This window comes from Cnephaeus nilssonii, assembly GCF_951640355.1.
Source record: "Cnephaeus nilssonii genome assembly, chromosome: 5".
NCBI classification, from domain to species: domain Eukaryota; kingdom Metazoa; phylum Chordata; class Mammalia; order Chiroptera; family Vespertilionidae; genus Cnephaeus; species Cnephaeus nilssonii.
In genome coordinates this window covers 12,828,566-12,844,738 of record NC_137076.1, presented here as the reverse complement: position 1 = coordinate 12,844,738, position 16,173 = coordinate 12,828,566, and the positions used below count along the sequence as shown (strand labels likewise).

The 16,173-nt window shown below is 42.1% G+C and overlaps 1 protein-coding gene across 1 annotated transcript; it reads left to right on the top strand.

Annotated features, from left to right (window-relative positions):
* The first annotated feature begins 8,413 nt into the window (after positions 1-8,413).
* Positions 8,414-13,479, top strand: NEFM (neurofilament medium chain). Its single transcript, XM_079773041.1, has 3 exons — positions 8,414-9,513; positions 10,257-10,381; positions 11,838-13,479. Exons 1-3 carry the CDS (start codon positions 8,434-8,436, stop codon positions 13,261-13,263), a joined length of 2,631 nt encoding a protein of 876 aa, XP_079629167.1. The 5' UTR covers positions 8,414-8,433; the 3' UTR covers positions 13,264-13,479.
* The last annotated feature ends 2,694 nt before the right edge of the window (positions 13,480-16,173 follow it).

The window sequence follows — 16,173 nt, the reverse complement described above, 5'->3', positions numbered from 1 at the left end:
TTCAGACTTTCAACTTCCAGAACTGTAAGATAATAAATGTGTGTTCTTTTTAGCTGCCAAGTTTGTGACAATTTGTTACAGCAGCCATAGGAGAGGAATACAGGGGATGACATCACCATCTACCTGTTCCTCCAACCCTGTCCTTCCTATCGTAGCCCCTGCCTCTCCTTACCCATCTTTCTTAATGTACACCTTCCTGCAATATTATTTCTTGAATGCTTCACTGCCTCTACTCAGCTATAAGATAAATGTCAAAGTCCTGTTATGACATAGGAAGCTTTCCAAGGTCTCTCCTCTGCTTCTGTCTCCAGCCTGGGCTACAGGTCCCCTATCTTGTCAACCCTGACTCTAGGCCCTCTTTCTATCCTGGGCTACAGGTCCCCTCTCTCCCACCTGGACTGTGTGTTTCCCTTTCTCCAGCCTGTGCCACATGACCTCATCTCTCTAGCCTGGGTTACACATCCTCCTTTCCAGCAGAGGCCGCGTGACCCCCACCCTGCCACCTTATCATAGTCACTTGCTGTGCTTTGAGCTCACTGTGTTTTCATGGACCTCACCTTGAGGCCTTTGGTTGCTGTCTCCTCTCTTTTACCTGGGCACTTCCTACTTATACCTCAAAACTCAACTAGGTGTCACCTCCTTCAGAAAGTTCTCCCTGAAGTTCTTCCACCCTTCTCGCCCGTTGTTTTAGTTACTCATCCTCCATGCTCCCATGATACACGGTTTATCTCTAGCACAGCCAGAGATAGCAGCCCCATAGTTCCCACATGGTAACTCTGTCTTTATTTGCCCGGATCCACCATTAGAATGTGTTCATCCCAGCTGGGAATTACATGAAATTCCTCCGTATCCAACACAGTGCCTGATACTGAAAAGACTAGTGTTTATTGAAAGTTTTAGGAGAAAAGGTAGGATTTCACTTACTTATTCGCACAACAAATATGGATTGGGCACTCATGATCCGTAAAACACTGTGGGACACACAAATGTGTGTAAGACTTGGTATCTGCCACTGAGAATTTTAAGTTTAGTCAGATTATTGTGATGTTATTTAAATGTGCAGTATATGGTAGCACCTGATTAGACCACAAACACTGAGCTTCAGGGACTGAGAGAAAGAATTTGTATGTGGGGGAAAATGGAAAGGATTTGGAGAAGTGGAGTTTTCCTACGACCAGGTCATGAAAGTTCAAAGGAGACGTGATGTGGGATCTTCAACCAAAGCCTGACTCGATCATGGCATGAGCATGCCGTTCATTCAAGAAGGCACACAAATGTCAATGTTATGAGTTTCCAAGGCGGCATCACATTTCCAAAGTATATTGAGCATGGTAGAAAGCTAGGACCCTGTAGGCTAACAGGAGGCAGGAGAAAACATAACAAATTATATTAAATGAGTCACAGTGGCTAAGGAAGGATTTTCCTCATTAGACATTCAGTTCCTAATAATTTTATGTCATTCAAATCCAGAAGCTGATTGTTATCATGACTAATATAGGATACATGCTATTTCTTTTCAAGGTCAACTTGGTTCAGGAAAATATGAGGAACAATTCTCTTCCTTGACCCTCTCAGATAAAGCAGAAGCCATATGAATGGAAATACGGGTGAGTCAGAGCACTTTATCCCATAAATGACAAAAATGAGTTAAGGTTGACTTGTCTCCAGGTAATCTATGTACATATGGTCACATACCCCTGATTTTAGCATATAAAATAGAGGATCAAGAGACTCACAATTATTCATGACTGTCTCTTTACTGTTTTAATAGATTTAAAAAGCTGCTTCCTTGCCAGCCATCCCATTGTAAACCTTCCCCGATGAATACTGCAGGCCAAGCTATTTCTTCTGCCAAGATTCATTGTTTATTAATGGATCTCTCAGAGTAGATTTAGTTTGAAGAGTTTCACATCTACTAAAAATTGTGAACACATAATGATTAAAAGGTTTTCTTTAAAATTTAAATGTATATAAATATGTAGATATATTAGTATGAATGTTATGATGATAAACTAATGTATAATACAAATTAAAATCTAAAAACCAAACCAAAAGTACCTGTACACATGAATGATAAATACCAGATTAAATAATAGATGAATGACTAGAGATATTATCCACAAATCCAGAACTTCAAATTATATAGAACATTAATTTGGGATGAAAAAATAACAAAGACAAGTAATTTCAAGTTTTCATTTTTAAATATCTTTTAATAAACTTACAGGCCAAGAAATACTGTTCATCTGAGAAAAAATTTTAAATGTTTTCTTTTTATATAACTAGGGAAAATAGCAACAAAAGAATGCATAGTATATGTCCTGGGTTTTTTTATATGACCTAACAGTGAAACTATTAGCATTGAAATAACATTTTTAAGATTGACTGTGTGGCCTTCAAGGCAGTGTCACACCATGGAGAGGATTATCCTCCCTCCAGAGCCCAACATTCATATGGAGTTCATACCTCAACTCCACCATTCCCCAGCGTGTGGCACTTAGCCTCTATATGCCTGAATGCTCAGTTGCTTTTTCTACAAACTGGGGTAATAATAGTGCCATCTTAAAGGACTGTGATGGTTAAATTAGACAATCCATTAAAGTCTTGGCATAGTGATAGGCACCTAGTAATAAATACCAGTTATTTTATATTACTAAAATCTGCCTACTTTTTTTTAATCATGTTGATTGAGACTGCCTTTGATGCCCTACTAAAGGAATTTTTAAAAATATATTAGCACTAGTGTCAGAAGATATGAGCTCTGGTCCTGTCTTTCCCACTTACCTGATGGGTGGCTGTGGACAAATCTCTCAATTAATATTACCACCTATAAAATGGAAATAATTTGCATTCTGCCCTGTCTACTACCAGTGCTAACAGGTGGGGTTTTTTCTGTTTATTTTGCTTCTTTGGTGTAAAGTGTTAATTCACATGTAATTTCCGGTGGTGGTGGTGGTGGTGATGGCTTTGGGATTCAGAGTACAATTAAATGTAAAAGAACACAGAATTCACGCCTAACTCGGCCAGCCTACAGGTTGGTCACCACTTCTGAATGTCACATCACCACCTTCAACTTCACAATGACACTGCTCTCAATAATGCAAGGAAAGAAAGAGGCATAGACAGAAAGAGAGAAATTAATACACAGACCCAATTAGGCTTTCTTAATCCAGTATCATTTTCATTATATTAGTAATTGTTATTATTATTTTACCATTCTTGATCTAAAGGGCCCTAAAATATTTTCTTACAGAGGAAAAGTGAAAGTCAACCCATTGGCTGAAACCCAGGTCTCATAGCAAACAGTACCGCATTCCTTCCTCTAAGATAGCAAGTTGCACACTCAGATTTAGTTATTTTACAAAGCAGGGTATGGAATTATATAAAAAGAAAGATCCATCTACATTTAAATTACAGAGAAAAAAGCTAGAAGAAAATACTTACTGTTTCTCTGCATTTTGTAAATTGCCACACTAAGCATGTTAGTTTTAACAAAAAAACAAAAAAAGTCAATAAAAATATTCTAAACTATATAAGGTTCAAGGCAATCTAAGTAAAAAGAAATAGTTCTGAGCATGTGCCCATTTTCAGAGGATTCTGAAAGAACACAGCTTCTCCAAATCGCCGAGATCATGAAGAAAGAACCCAGCCCCGGACAATGACACTTCATTATTAGTTGGGGCTTTTTTCTGACTGTGTTTTATGTCCTTGGGTTTAGCTTTCCTCGGAAATTTGGTCGGAAGATAATAGATCATTGATCTGCTCTGGTTTTACAAAGCTCATTTTCATTAAGAGTTTCTAATAAAATCATTATGTCCCTTGCTAAGTCAGGCCTTAGTCCGCTTGGGATAAAACATGCTGTAAATATTCCATGCCTGCACTGGTGCAAAGTTATGAGCAATGCAGGGTTTTAGAAATCCGAGTGCATATCTCAAGATCTCTCCCTTTAAAGATAAAGCCAACGTGTCCAATTAAAATCATGTTGAAAATTAATACAGCAGAACTGTTTTATTATGCACCTACTGAATTTTATTTTTAGAATCCCTTTTTAAAGGGCCATCTTAAATATATTATTTTTAATTCTAAGTCCTCCTCCTCTGGCTTTTACCAAACTGATTCCAGGTGGTGAGGTGAAGGCATTACACAGCAAAAAAAAAAGAAAAATCAAGCTATGTTAAAACTGAAAGCAAAATCTTTCCTCCTCAAAACATGAAATTTCCAGATATAAGATTTCAAAACTGACTAAGCTTATGTTTGGAACAACATAAAGATATGAAAAGTTTTTAATTTTTCAAATACTTCACTTAACTTTTTATAGAGACTATCACTGGCAGAAATATAAAGTAATATCCAATGAATAAAAATTTTGGCAAGAGAAACAAACACCATTTCAGTGGTTAATATTAGAAAAAGAACACTGAGGTTCAAATGGACATGGTTTAATTAAAGACAATAAGGACACGTCCATCCCAATTTTCCTGACCAAAAAAAAAAACAACAGCATTTCTTCCCTGAGAATATTGTTATTTTGCTTTCAATGCCTGAAATAAAAAAGAACAAAAGTCAAAGCTGCTTTCAAAGTTTAACATGCCTGGGCTCAAGGAGAAATACGTATTCTAGTTTCCACTTTCCTTATGGTCCCTCTCCAGGCGACAAAGTTCCTAGCTCCCTACATCAACCCCTTAACTAATCAGCAGAGGCTTGGTTTATAATTGTTCATCAGGAGTTCTAACATGGGGTCCCAGGCAAAAGGATCATGTTTCAGACAGCACAGTCAATTGGGAGAAAGTAAGCTCATCTAATCTTAGATTCAACCTACCAGTTTGACAGTGGTGTCTTCCGTCCAGAGCTTCTTGCTTGCTGCCCGGCTCCCACATCCCATCTTCGTATTTTTATGTATCAAAAGTGAATACTTTAAAATGTAAGGCAATACGGGAAGAAGGAAGAAAATGCCCAACGCTTCATTTTTCTAACAGTACTTTTGGACCCAATAAACCCATATGGATAAGCCCCTTATGCAAAGGATATTTTACCATTATCATAAGATAAGACTTCAGAATAGCTATCTCTTAACTACAAAGTTCACATTTTCACTTCATCTACTGAAGGAACACACACTATGCTCTGTATTTCCCTATAAAGTGATTCAAAACACACTGTAACTTGTGGGACAACAATCAAGAGATAATTTCATTACAAATGTATAATTCTAAATTTATATCTAAATCATATGTGTGATTACCTACTTAAAATAAGTTATAAAAGTATTAGAGTCACACTCAACAGTGCTGTAAATTCAAATAAATCCTTATGCTTTTATCCTTTCTTGTCAATACTTTCAGAAGATTCCATAGCCTTATTGTCATCAGGGTAAAAAATATAAATGCAACGCTTTACATTTCTTTCTACAAAAAATATTAGCATGATAAATGTTCTTCAAAAATATGAGACAAAAATGGGAAAAAATGTTATAGATTTTTTTAAAGTTTTTATAATACATTCACAAATGAGCATAACCTTCAAGTCACCTTCAAAAATAGTGATTAAAGGAAAAGTCTAATACAAAAATAAAACATTTTGATAAGTGTGGAACTGGATCCATCATTTTTTAAGCCATGAGAACTTTTTTTTCCTTAATAAGGTGTCTGTTATAACTGCACTATCCTGTTGTGGTCAGACGGAACAATATACTGCGTGTGACATTGAAGTTACAATTTCAAGCTATGGAGTCTAGACACTCACTGAATTTAGCTCGAGTAACTGGCTGTTGTTTTGTTTGTACGCAATGTTTTCCTCCTTCTGTAACCCGCTGGAAGCGTAACAATTTCTGAGCTAGTTTCGATACAAGGCAAAGCAGGCTAATTGTGAAGTTAGACATGTGTTTCCTTGTAAATATCTCTATGCCGAGTCATTGCATTTTTAAAGATCTGAAGAAAACCAACAGCAGCAGCCTGCCCATTAACCATTTGCTCCTTTTACCTAAAGTACTGTAAGTGCATATGCACCATGAAATTGCCAAAGGCTTTTATATATATTTTTAAGTAAAAGTAGAAAGTAATAAGTAACCGAAGCATAATTACTGCATAATCAGCATTTGGGCCTTATCTGATCACATCTTTCTCAGAGTCCAGTCTGGAAACTGGCAGTACTGAACCAAAAGACAGGGCTTTTTTTTTCTCTCTCTCTCTCTCTTTTCTTTTATTTTTCTATCTGAAACCGGAAAACCCTGTTTTTACAATATTCACATGTCAGTCCCCTCATTCTGTCATCCGTCTCTCCCAACAGCTTGAGACATGGGCTCTCTTTGCCAGAAAGAGAACCATCCCATCACTCAGGGAACTAGAACAATCTTCCCCCACACAGCCTGCAACACTGCAGTTTGACATTAATGAACCAAAAGTAACTCCCTAAACTAACCCCTGCTATTTTAAAACACAAGTGGGCCAAGAGGTCTTATAGAAATAACATCTAAAAATAAAAATCTTTAGAAATCCAGGCCTTTTCTGATTACTCACTGATTGGCATGACCTTATCATTTAATAAAACAAGGACTAGAGAAAGCATGCTGTGAAAACATTAAGTCTGGAGTCTCTACTTTTCATAAGCAGTGGTTTCTCCTCAGCCATCGTTGTGCCTGTTGTCCCAGCAAACAGGGTCATGAGTCCTGCCTACGGCTCCTCACTTTGCCTTACAGTAACCTGAACTTTTTTACCCTGAATTACCGCCCCCCCCCCAGAAGACATGTTAACAGTTAGCCATGCACCAGACAGCAGGAAGTCTCTGTAGACTCCTTGTTTAAAGAAACATGCTGAAAGATGTGGAAAATCTTTTCCCAATTAGTCATTAAAATCTAAATAAGGAAATATATTACACTTTAAATGAAGAAAAATATCTGGTTTTACTCAAGGTTGTGGTGAATCTGTTTGACAACTTTTAAATTAATTTTAAATTAATTCATATGCTTTCCAGTCATCGCAGTTACCTTCAGGGAGTACTGAACAGAAAGATGACAAGGCAAGGCTTTGTGTTCAAACTTATAAACTGTATTTCCCTGGACTTTTCATCTCAGCAGATTTCACATTCCCCTTTCCAAGGAATGTTTGACCTTCAAATTTTAGGCCCTCTTGATTCCATGCATCTATCATGTTAGAAAACTCAAACCGGTCTACAAGTTGAATGAATTTTAGTTGTTTTCAAAAACCTGCAATCTGTTCATGGTGCCAACCCTGCATTGCAGAGAAATCTTAGTGTGCGATTCCAGCTTGACTCCCGCAAACAAAGTCACTAGAAACAGGCTTTGCTATCTTTGTGGGGGCTGGGGGTGGGGTGGGGGGTGGGGAGAAGAGGAAGGAAACCCCACACTGGTCAGCCTGACAGGCAATGCTGGGTGACAAGCCCCCAGGCGGCGGAATCCCTGCGCGCACCGGCCTGGGCGCTGTCCTTGGTGCTGACGGCGCCATAGCGAGCACAAGCGCCTTACCTTCTGCCCCCGTGGAAGCTGCGGACGTCCCCCAAACGTTAAGCGAAATAGAGCGTCCCATCTCACTTTTAATACAAATAACTACCCCGGCCCATCCATCCTCTTTGTTCCCTTCCCGAAGCCTTCAGGCCGGTCGTTCCTCAGCATCTTTTTGTGTGTTGTTGTTTTTTTCTTCTAGTCCTAACTCGCTCCTCTGAGTCTGCTTTAAGACGAAGAGTGGGGGGAGGGAGGGAGGCCAGGGGGAATGGGGGTGGGGGAAGGGACGGAGGAGGGGGAGGGGAGAAGGAAAGAATGGCAAGAAAAATGTCCTGGAGGGAAGGGCTCAGAGAAGGGCAGAGAGAGTGGGACTAAAGAAGGCTTAAAGTGGGAGGGCGAAGAGATGCCAAAAAAGAGGGAAAAGTGATTGTGCATAGAAAAATGGGTAAAAAAAAAAAGTGATGGATAAAAGATAAAAGAAGAGAAAGCCGTGGGGCTAAGAGTGCAGAGGGCTAAGCAAAAAGCAAGGTGGTCAGGGGGTGGGGAGAAAAGCTGCCCTCACGGCGCGAGAATGGGAAGACAAAGAAAGGGCGTTCTGCGGGTCCCGGCCCCGAGGATGACAAATGCAATCCGAAAGTGAAGAGGAGTGGAGCAGGGGGCTCGAGGGGAGACGAGTGGTCTAGGACTAACGGAGAACTGGGGGGAGGGGACAGGGCCAGAGGGGCAGTCGGGGTCCGGTGCGGCACGGGCCCACGTGGAGCCTGGAGCCGGCGCTGAATCACGGCTGGGCTGTCTTTACACCCTTCCCCCCCCCCCCCCTACCCTCCCACCCCGGCCGGGTGCCCGCAGTCCCCGCCTCCTCGGCCGCCGCCTCCGCGGGGCGGGGCCCTAGCCCGGGACCCGCTGCCGTGGCTATAAATGGGCTGCGACGAGGCCGGCAGAACGCGGTGACAGCCACACACCCGGAGGCCTCCAAGATGAGCTACACTTTGGACTCGCTGGGCAACCCGTCCTCCTACCGGCGGGTAACCGAGACGCGCTCCGGCTTCAGCCGCCTCAGCGGCTCCCCGTCCAGCGGCTTCCGCTCGCAGTCATGGTCCCGAAGCTCGCCCAGCACCGTGTCCTCCTCCTACAAGCGCAGCGCGCTGGGGCCGCGCCTCACCTACAGCTCTGCCATGCTCAGCTCCGCCGAGAGCAGCCTCGACTTCAGCCAATCCTCGTCCCTGCTCAACGGCGTCTCCGCGACGGGCGGCGACTACAAGCTGTCCCGCTCCAACGAGAAGGAGCAGCTGCAGGGGCTGAACGACCGCTTCGCGGGCTACATCGAGAAGGTGCACTACCTGGAGCAGCAGAACAAGGAGATCGAGGCGGAGATCCAGGCGCTGCGGCAGAAGCAGGCTTCGCACGCCCAGCTGGGCGACGCCTACGACCAGGAGATCCGTGAGCTGCGGGCCACCCTCGAGATGGTGAATCACGAGAAGGCTCAGGTGCAGCTGGACTCGGACCACCTGGAGGAAGACATCCACCGGCTCAAGGAGCGCTTCGAGGAGGAAGCACGGCTGCGCGACGACACCGAGGCGGCCATCCGAGCGCTGCGCAAAGACATCGAGGAGGCGTCGCTGGTGAAGGTGGAGCTGGACAAGAAGGTGCAGTCGCTGCAGGACGAGGTGGCCTTCCTGCGGAGCAATCACGAGGAAGAAGTGGCCGACCTGCTGGCCCAGATCCAGGCGTCACACATCACCGTGGAGCGCAAAGACTACCTGAAGACAGACATCTCGTCGGCGCTGAAGGAAATCCGCTCCCAGCTCGAGTGCCACTCCGATCAGAACATGCACCAGGCAGAAGAGTGGTTTAAGTGTCGCTACGCCAAGCTCACCGAGGCCGCCGAGCAGAACAAGGAGGCCATCCGCTCCGCCAAGGAAGAGATTGCCGAATACCGGCGCCAGCTGCAGTCCAAGAGCATCGAGCTCGAGTCGGTGCGTGGCACCAAGGAGTCCCTGGAGCGGCAGCTCAGCGACATCGAGGAGCGCCACAACCACGACCTCAGCAGCTACCAGGTAGGAACCGCGGCTGCGCGGCCAGCCTGCGCCAGCGCCAGCGCCGCGCGCCCCCGACACTCGGGCACGCGCCCCCACGCGCTCTCCGCCCGCTCCCTGGTGGCTGCTGGCCAGCGCCCGCGCGCGCGACGCGCACCCAAGTTAGAGGCGCAAAGCGTCGGCGCCCCTACCCACCCCTTCCACACTCCACCCCGCCCACCATCCCCAGCTTCTAAGAGCACTGGCCTCTTTTCAAAAAACGTGCTTCTTGTCCTGGGCAGTTCTAGTTTTTGCACGCTTGCACATTTAAAATAGGAGGAATGCATTCGGGTATTTGACAAAGCAGCAACTTTAAGATAACTTCTGCAGAAACGCGTGTGTTCTCTGCTTTCCCAGCGCGATCGGTGGAACTCTGAAAAATCAGCTTCAGCCCAAATGGCTCAGATGGGAAGGGCCAGGTCAGGGGTGGGGGTTCCCAATGCATGTTTATTCTCTACCGAGATGTATTCTAGATCCAGTGGGCTCAGTGAATGATGTGCTCAGGAAATGTCTTACTGGTCCTATTGGGTTTGTGTATTTGAGAATCCTTAAATTTTGTTAACGGTGGGAGGGGGCTGGGAGCAATATCCGAGAAGGGTGCAGAGCTGGAGGGAGTCAGAGGAGCGCTGGATGGAGGGGAAGGGAGGGGGTGGGGGTAGCAAGTGGTTTGCGAAAGAAATTGCCCTTTGGAGGGGTGAGTCATGGGGAGACTGTGTCTGTTTCAGGACACCATCCAGCAGTTGGAAAACGAGCTTCGGGGCACAAAGTGGGAAATGGCCCGTCATTTGCGAGAATACCAGGATCTCCTCAACGTCAAGATGGCTCTGGATATTGAGATCGCTGCGTACAGGTAGGGTGTTCACTGCGGACGTGACCCAAGTACCGCACTGCGGAGGCTGTTTTGACCCAACCTTCTCCACTTCAGTAAAGCAAGCAGGTTTCAGGCGTCTTAAATCAGTGCCTGTTTGCCTTTCTAATTAAAAAAGAAATTACTCTAAAGATTGCAAATGTGAATTTTCCACTTTTTATACAGCTTTAAAGGAGTAAGCATTAATTGAAATTTATATGAATTACAGGAGGGGGCTTGGGAGGAGTTCAAATTAATTTCAATGCTTATGCTTCAACTTTTTATTTTAATGAAAAGTGTTTTTCCGAATGTTTAAAGCAAAAACATGTTAGTATTTAATATTTAGTAGTTTTAGTATTTAATATTTTTCTAGTGGTTTCAGCTTCTCAGTTTTACAGTGTCAAGGACAAACACCAACACATTCAATATGTCTGTTTCTCTGTTACAGCTTACTATTGCCATCATCTGGCTGAGAATAGGTATAGATTGATATATTAGAATATATATGTGTATATATATATATAGATATCTATATAGATAATTTAGATGTATTTTTATTTTATCTTAGGCTGCATAATATAGATTATATGTCTATATATAGGTCATGTATGATATATATCTACACATATTTAGATCTCAAGATATAAATTTATAGATATGTCATAATATAAATAAATTTACATCTATACATGTAGAAATACAGCCAGAGAAAGAGAAGAGATTATAGGTCTACTAACTAATATTGCCTTGGTGTTGATTAAGTTCACAGGAGAAAATAATTGACTCAACAGTGTTTCTATTACCAATAAGGTCATTGTAATTTTATAAGAATAAAGTGAACCCACCGAGTTATCTTACTTTGCAGAAAAGCAGAATAATTACATTGAAAAACACATTATGATTAAAATTGCAGCTCAATTTATAACTTAATGCACCCAAATTAGCACTTAGCTATAGATAGATAAGGTAGAGATAGAGATAGATAGATAGATAGATAGATAGATAGATAGATAGATAGAGCCTGAGTTCTGATATATGCCAAATACATTTTTAACATTATATTTTCTGAAAGATATTTAGTATACATCCTGAAAGTTCCAATGCTAAGGAAGATCACTAAGATTTTTTTGCCCACTACAGAGCTTTTCAACATATTCATGTTGCACCAAATGGACTGATGTAGCTCGGGAGACTTGGTGGCTGGGTCTTATTAGTAGGCCATTGGGAGTGATTAGTTACTGCAACAGGGGATTGGCTAATGGCCCATGAGTATCTGTTACTGAACATGACAAAATATACCAATGAAATGATAGCAGGTATTACACCGACTTGATGGAATCCTTTATTTATGTGATTATTCTTACTCAGAGGTATCTACTGCATTCCCCATTATGTAATGAAGCTCAGAAGGCCCAATGAGATTTTAATTATGTCTTGTCTTCTTTGATTATCTCCTTAGAAAACTGCTGGAAGGTGAAGAGACCAGATTTAGCACATTTTCAGGAAGCATCACTGGACCACCACTGTATACACACCGACAGCCCTCCATCACAATATCCAGTAAGATTCAGAAAACGAAGGTGGAGGCTCCCAAGCTAAAGGTCCAACACAAATTTGTCGAGGAGATCATAGAAGAAACCAAAGTGGAAGATGAGAAGTCAGAAATGGAAGAGGCCCTGACGGCCATTGCAGAGGAAATAGCAGTTTCCATGAAAGCAAAGGAGGAAGAAGAGGTGGAAGAAAAGGAAGAGCAACAAGAAGCTGACGAAGTGGTAGCAACCAAAAAGTCTCCAGTGAAAGCTACCGCCCCTGAGTTTAAAGGAGAGGAAGAAGGAGACAAGGAGGAAGAAGAGGAGGAGGAGGAAGATGAGGGTGCTAAATCAGACCAAGCTGAAGAAGGGGGGTCTGAGAAGGAAGGTTCTAGTGAAAAAGAAGAAGATGAGCAGGAAGAGGAAGGAGAGACAGAGGCAGAAGGTGAAGGAGAGGAAGTTGAAACTAAGGAAGAAAAGAAAACCAAAGAAAAGAAGGAAGAAGTAGTCACCAAGGTGGAGCTGGTGGCAGAAGCCAAGGTGGAAAAGCAGGAGAAGGCCAAGTCCCCCATGCCGAAATCGCCAGTGGAGGAGGTGAAGCCAAAAGCATTAGCTGGAGCTGGGAAAGATGAGCAGAAAGGGGAAGAAGGGAAAGTGGAGGAAGGAAAGAAAGAAGCAGCCAAGGAATCTCCTAAGGAGGAGAAGGTAGAGAAAAAGGAGGAGAAGACAGAGAAAAAGGAGGAGAAGACAGAGAAAAAGGAGGAGAAGACAGAGAAAAAGGAGGAGAAGCTGAAAGATGTGGTAGAGAAGAAGAAAGCTGCTTCCCCGGTGAAGGAGGAAGCCACGCAGGAGGTGGTGACCATCACCAAATCAGTAAAGGTGAGCGTGGAGAAAGGTGCCAAAGAGGAGGAGAAACCTAGGCAGAAGGAGAAAGCAGAAGTGGAAGGAGGGAGCAAGGAGGAAGGCAGTGATCAAGGCTCAAAGGAATCCACAAAGGAAGACATCGCCATCAATGGGGAGGTGGAAGGAAAGGAGGAGGAAGAGCAGGAAACGAAAGAGAAAGGTAGTGGGGGAGAAGAGGAGAAAGGTGTTGTCACCAATGGCCTAGACTTAAGTCCAGCAGATGAAAAGAAGGGGGGTGATAAAAGTGAGGAAAAAGTGATGGTGACCAAAACGATAGAAAAAATCACCAGTGAAGGGGGAGATGGTGCTACCAAATATATCACTAAATCTGTCACTGTCACTCAAAAGGTAGAAGAGCATGAGGAGACCTTTGAGGAGAAATTAGTGTCTACTAAAAAGGTAGAGAAGGTCACTTCACACGCCATAGTAAAGGAAGTCTCCCAGGGTGACTAATAATTTTAGTCTATTCAAAAGGTTAAGCCATATGACAATTTCAAAATGCATGTTAATGACAGCTTCAAAATAGAACGGGTTCTCCCATGGGGGTTCCAGACATTGTATTTTACATTGTGCAATATGAGGGAACTGCATGCAAGCTCAGGATGCTCCCTCCTCAGTCTTTGGGGGGTTCAAATGCATGATATTGTATGTACCTGGGGAATTGGCCAATTTACTAAACTGTTGGAAGGGGGGCATTCACAAGGGGGATGTCTTGAGATGTATAATGCAAAGAACAAACTGAGCCAAAAATAAATGAAACACAGAACTCTCTTAGCCTTAAGAAAGCTATATATGAATAATTAAGTTTACCTCACTGGTGCATTTAAAATGGACTTTCTTTCATGGGAGAACCTTGTTGACATGCACAGTTTGCAACCTTTCGCTGATTGATGCTAAACGTCACAGCAGTACTTGCTCAATAAAGGTCATATTGGAAACAGTTGATTGCCTGGTGTAATGTCATTTCAAAGGGAAATCTTCACTACCTGGCTCTTTCTTTCCTAAGAGTGCATTATTTGGGAGATTGTAGACAACCTGCATTTCTTATCAGTATTTCCCTGAGAGTGAATTCTGGGGAAACATAACCAACTGAAAACATTTTCAGGTGTCAAAATCTTTACTTAGCCTAACCTTCATCCCAAAATTTCAAAATTATAGTTTTGGAATTAAAAAAAGCATCAGATAAAAAGGTAAAATTGGTGGGATAGAAGTCTTCAATCTCCAGGTATTTCCATCCTAAACCAGAACTCAGAGATCCTCAAGGTAAGAGGGACATATAAAGGAGCCATAACTTGTTCCTTTGAGTTGTGACACAGAGGACCACATGGGGTTTATAACAATGTCCAGAAGAAATAAGACTGAAATAACAGTACACATACTAACAAGAGATATCCAGGCTCAGATGTTTAGTTCTGATTTACACACACACACACACACACACACACACACACACACACACACACACCTGCAGCACAGATTCTTTTTTAAAAATTGATTGGAGAGAAAGAGAGAAAGGAGGAGGGGGGAGAGAAACATTAATTTGCTATTCCACTTATTTATGCATTCATTGGTGATTCTTGTATGTGCCCTGACTGGGGATCCACCCCACACCTTGGCGTGTTAGGGCGGTGCTATAACCAACAACTGAGCTATCTAGTGAGGGCCTGCAGCGCAGATGCAGATTCTTGATATGATTGATGGAGATTTACATGTTAGGTGTTTTACTAATTGGGAAACTAACATCAAAAATAAGTAAAATACCTCACTTATAAAAAGAAAAACAGATTATCTGATATTCGCACTTTAAGTGTTGTTATTTTTCATTTAAAGGCCTGATCTTCACCAAGGAAATAATACAGATCCTTTATATTATATCTGTTCTAGAGCTTGAAAACTATTAATAATTTATTAATTAATACATTATTTGTTCCAAGTTCTTATTTTTTTCTTATCAATAGGATTATCCTAGTAATATAATCCTGGATACTCTTCTAAATGGCTTTTCAAAATACCTATTTTAATTTCTAAATGTAACCAGGAAGCTCATTGCGAATGTCAATATTTGTAATGATTTTCCCCATCCTTTAGTCATTTGATATCTGCATATCACTTGTATTTATCTTTTATGTAAAAATACTAATTTTTAATGAAGCAATAATATCCATGACAACCAAGGTGAAACAGGATTTTTAAATATCATCAGCAAAAACTTACTCTAGTTATGTAAAATTAAAAAATTAAAAAGAGAATATTGGAAGGATACAGAATAGCTCTCAGGATGGGAGGAACACTCAAAGAGGCGGGTGCTGGGAAAGACCAACTGGGACACCCCAGGAACTGAGGTAGCAGGAAGTGGCCTGCAGCCACAGGGCTCACTGAACTCAACCCTCGGAATCACTTCTGTGGAAGTTCTGAAACAGAGCTGCATTGGCCTGACACCTGGGCCAGCAAAGGAAGAAGCACTTTGAATGATGGTCCCACTAAGACTAACCCCCGTGATGCAGCAGCATTTCCCCACAGAAGAGTCTGGGAGCTGTTCTCTGAAAGGGAAACAGAGGCTGGATCTATATGGTAAGCTTGAGTACCTACAAATAGAAAGCCACTACTGTAAAAATATTCCTCTGTCTACTACTAAAATCAGCTCATTTACCGGTGCTGGCCTCTGAGTTGTCAGAGTTTAGAAACCCCTTTTAGTAAGGCACATTGTTTAAAATAATAGAATCCATCAGCAACACCCCTCCAGACACAAGGCCAGCACAAGAGACTTGTCCCTTCAGCTCCTGACTTCATTTTCAACCATCTCACTTTTTTTTTCCAAGAAAGAAAGAATCAAATAACACTTCCACTGCTTTTCCTTCTTGCAATGTAATAGAACAACACACCTTTGATAAGCCATGTGGACATTTATAAATGTATCAAATTGCTTGATTGATTCAATAACTTAAATATGTATTGTAGACTTGGGCCTGGGGATACAGTGATCTTCTTTTCTGGAGTCCACTAATTATGTTGTCAATGCCAATTGTTATACTACTGTTTAAAGAGGAAGCAAATTTGAAATTCATGTTTCCAAATATGTTCAGTGATAGAGACTATAGCTAAAACTAAGCACAAACCTCCAAGTGTTTAGGAAATTAGAATACCTTTTCTCTGACTACAATCAGCCTCTGGCTATAATGACATTAAGCCTTTGAAAAATACATTTCCAGTAGATTGCCTTAAAGATGCCATTTCACTTAAAATATTGTGAGAAATACCAAAGCTAATTAGTTCTCAAGTTACAAATGTAAAGAAATTGAAGCAGAGAACATTAAAAACACACACAACTTTCTCTGGGTTACTAGAGTAAATAATAGATATGAG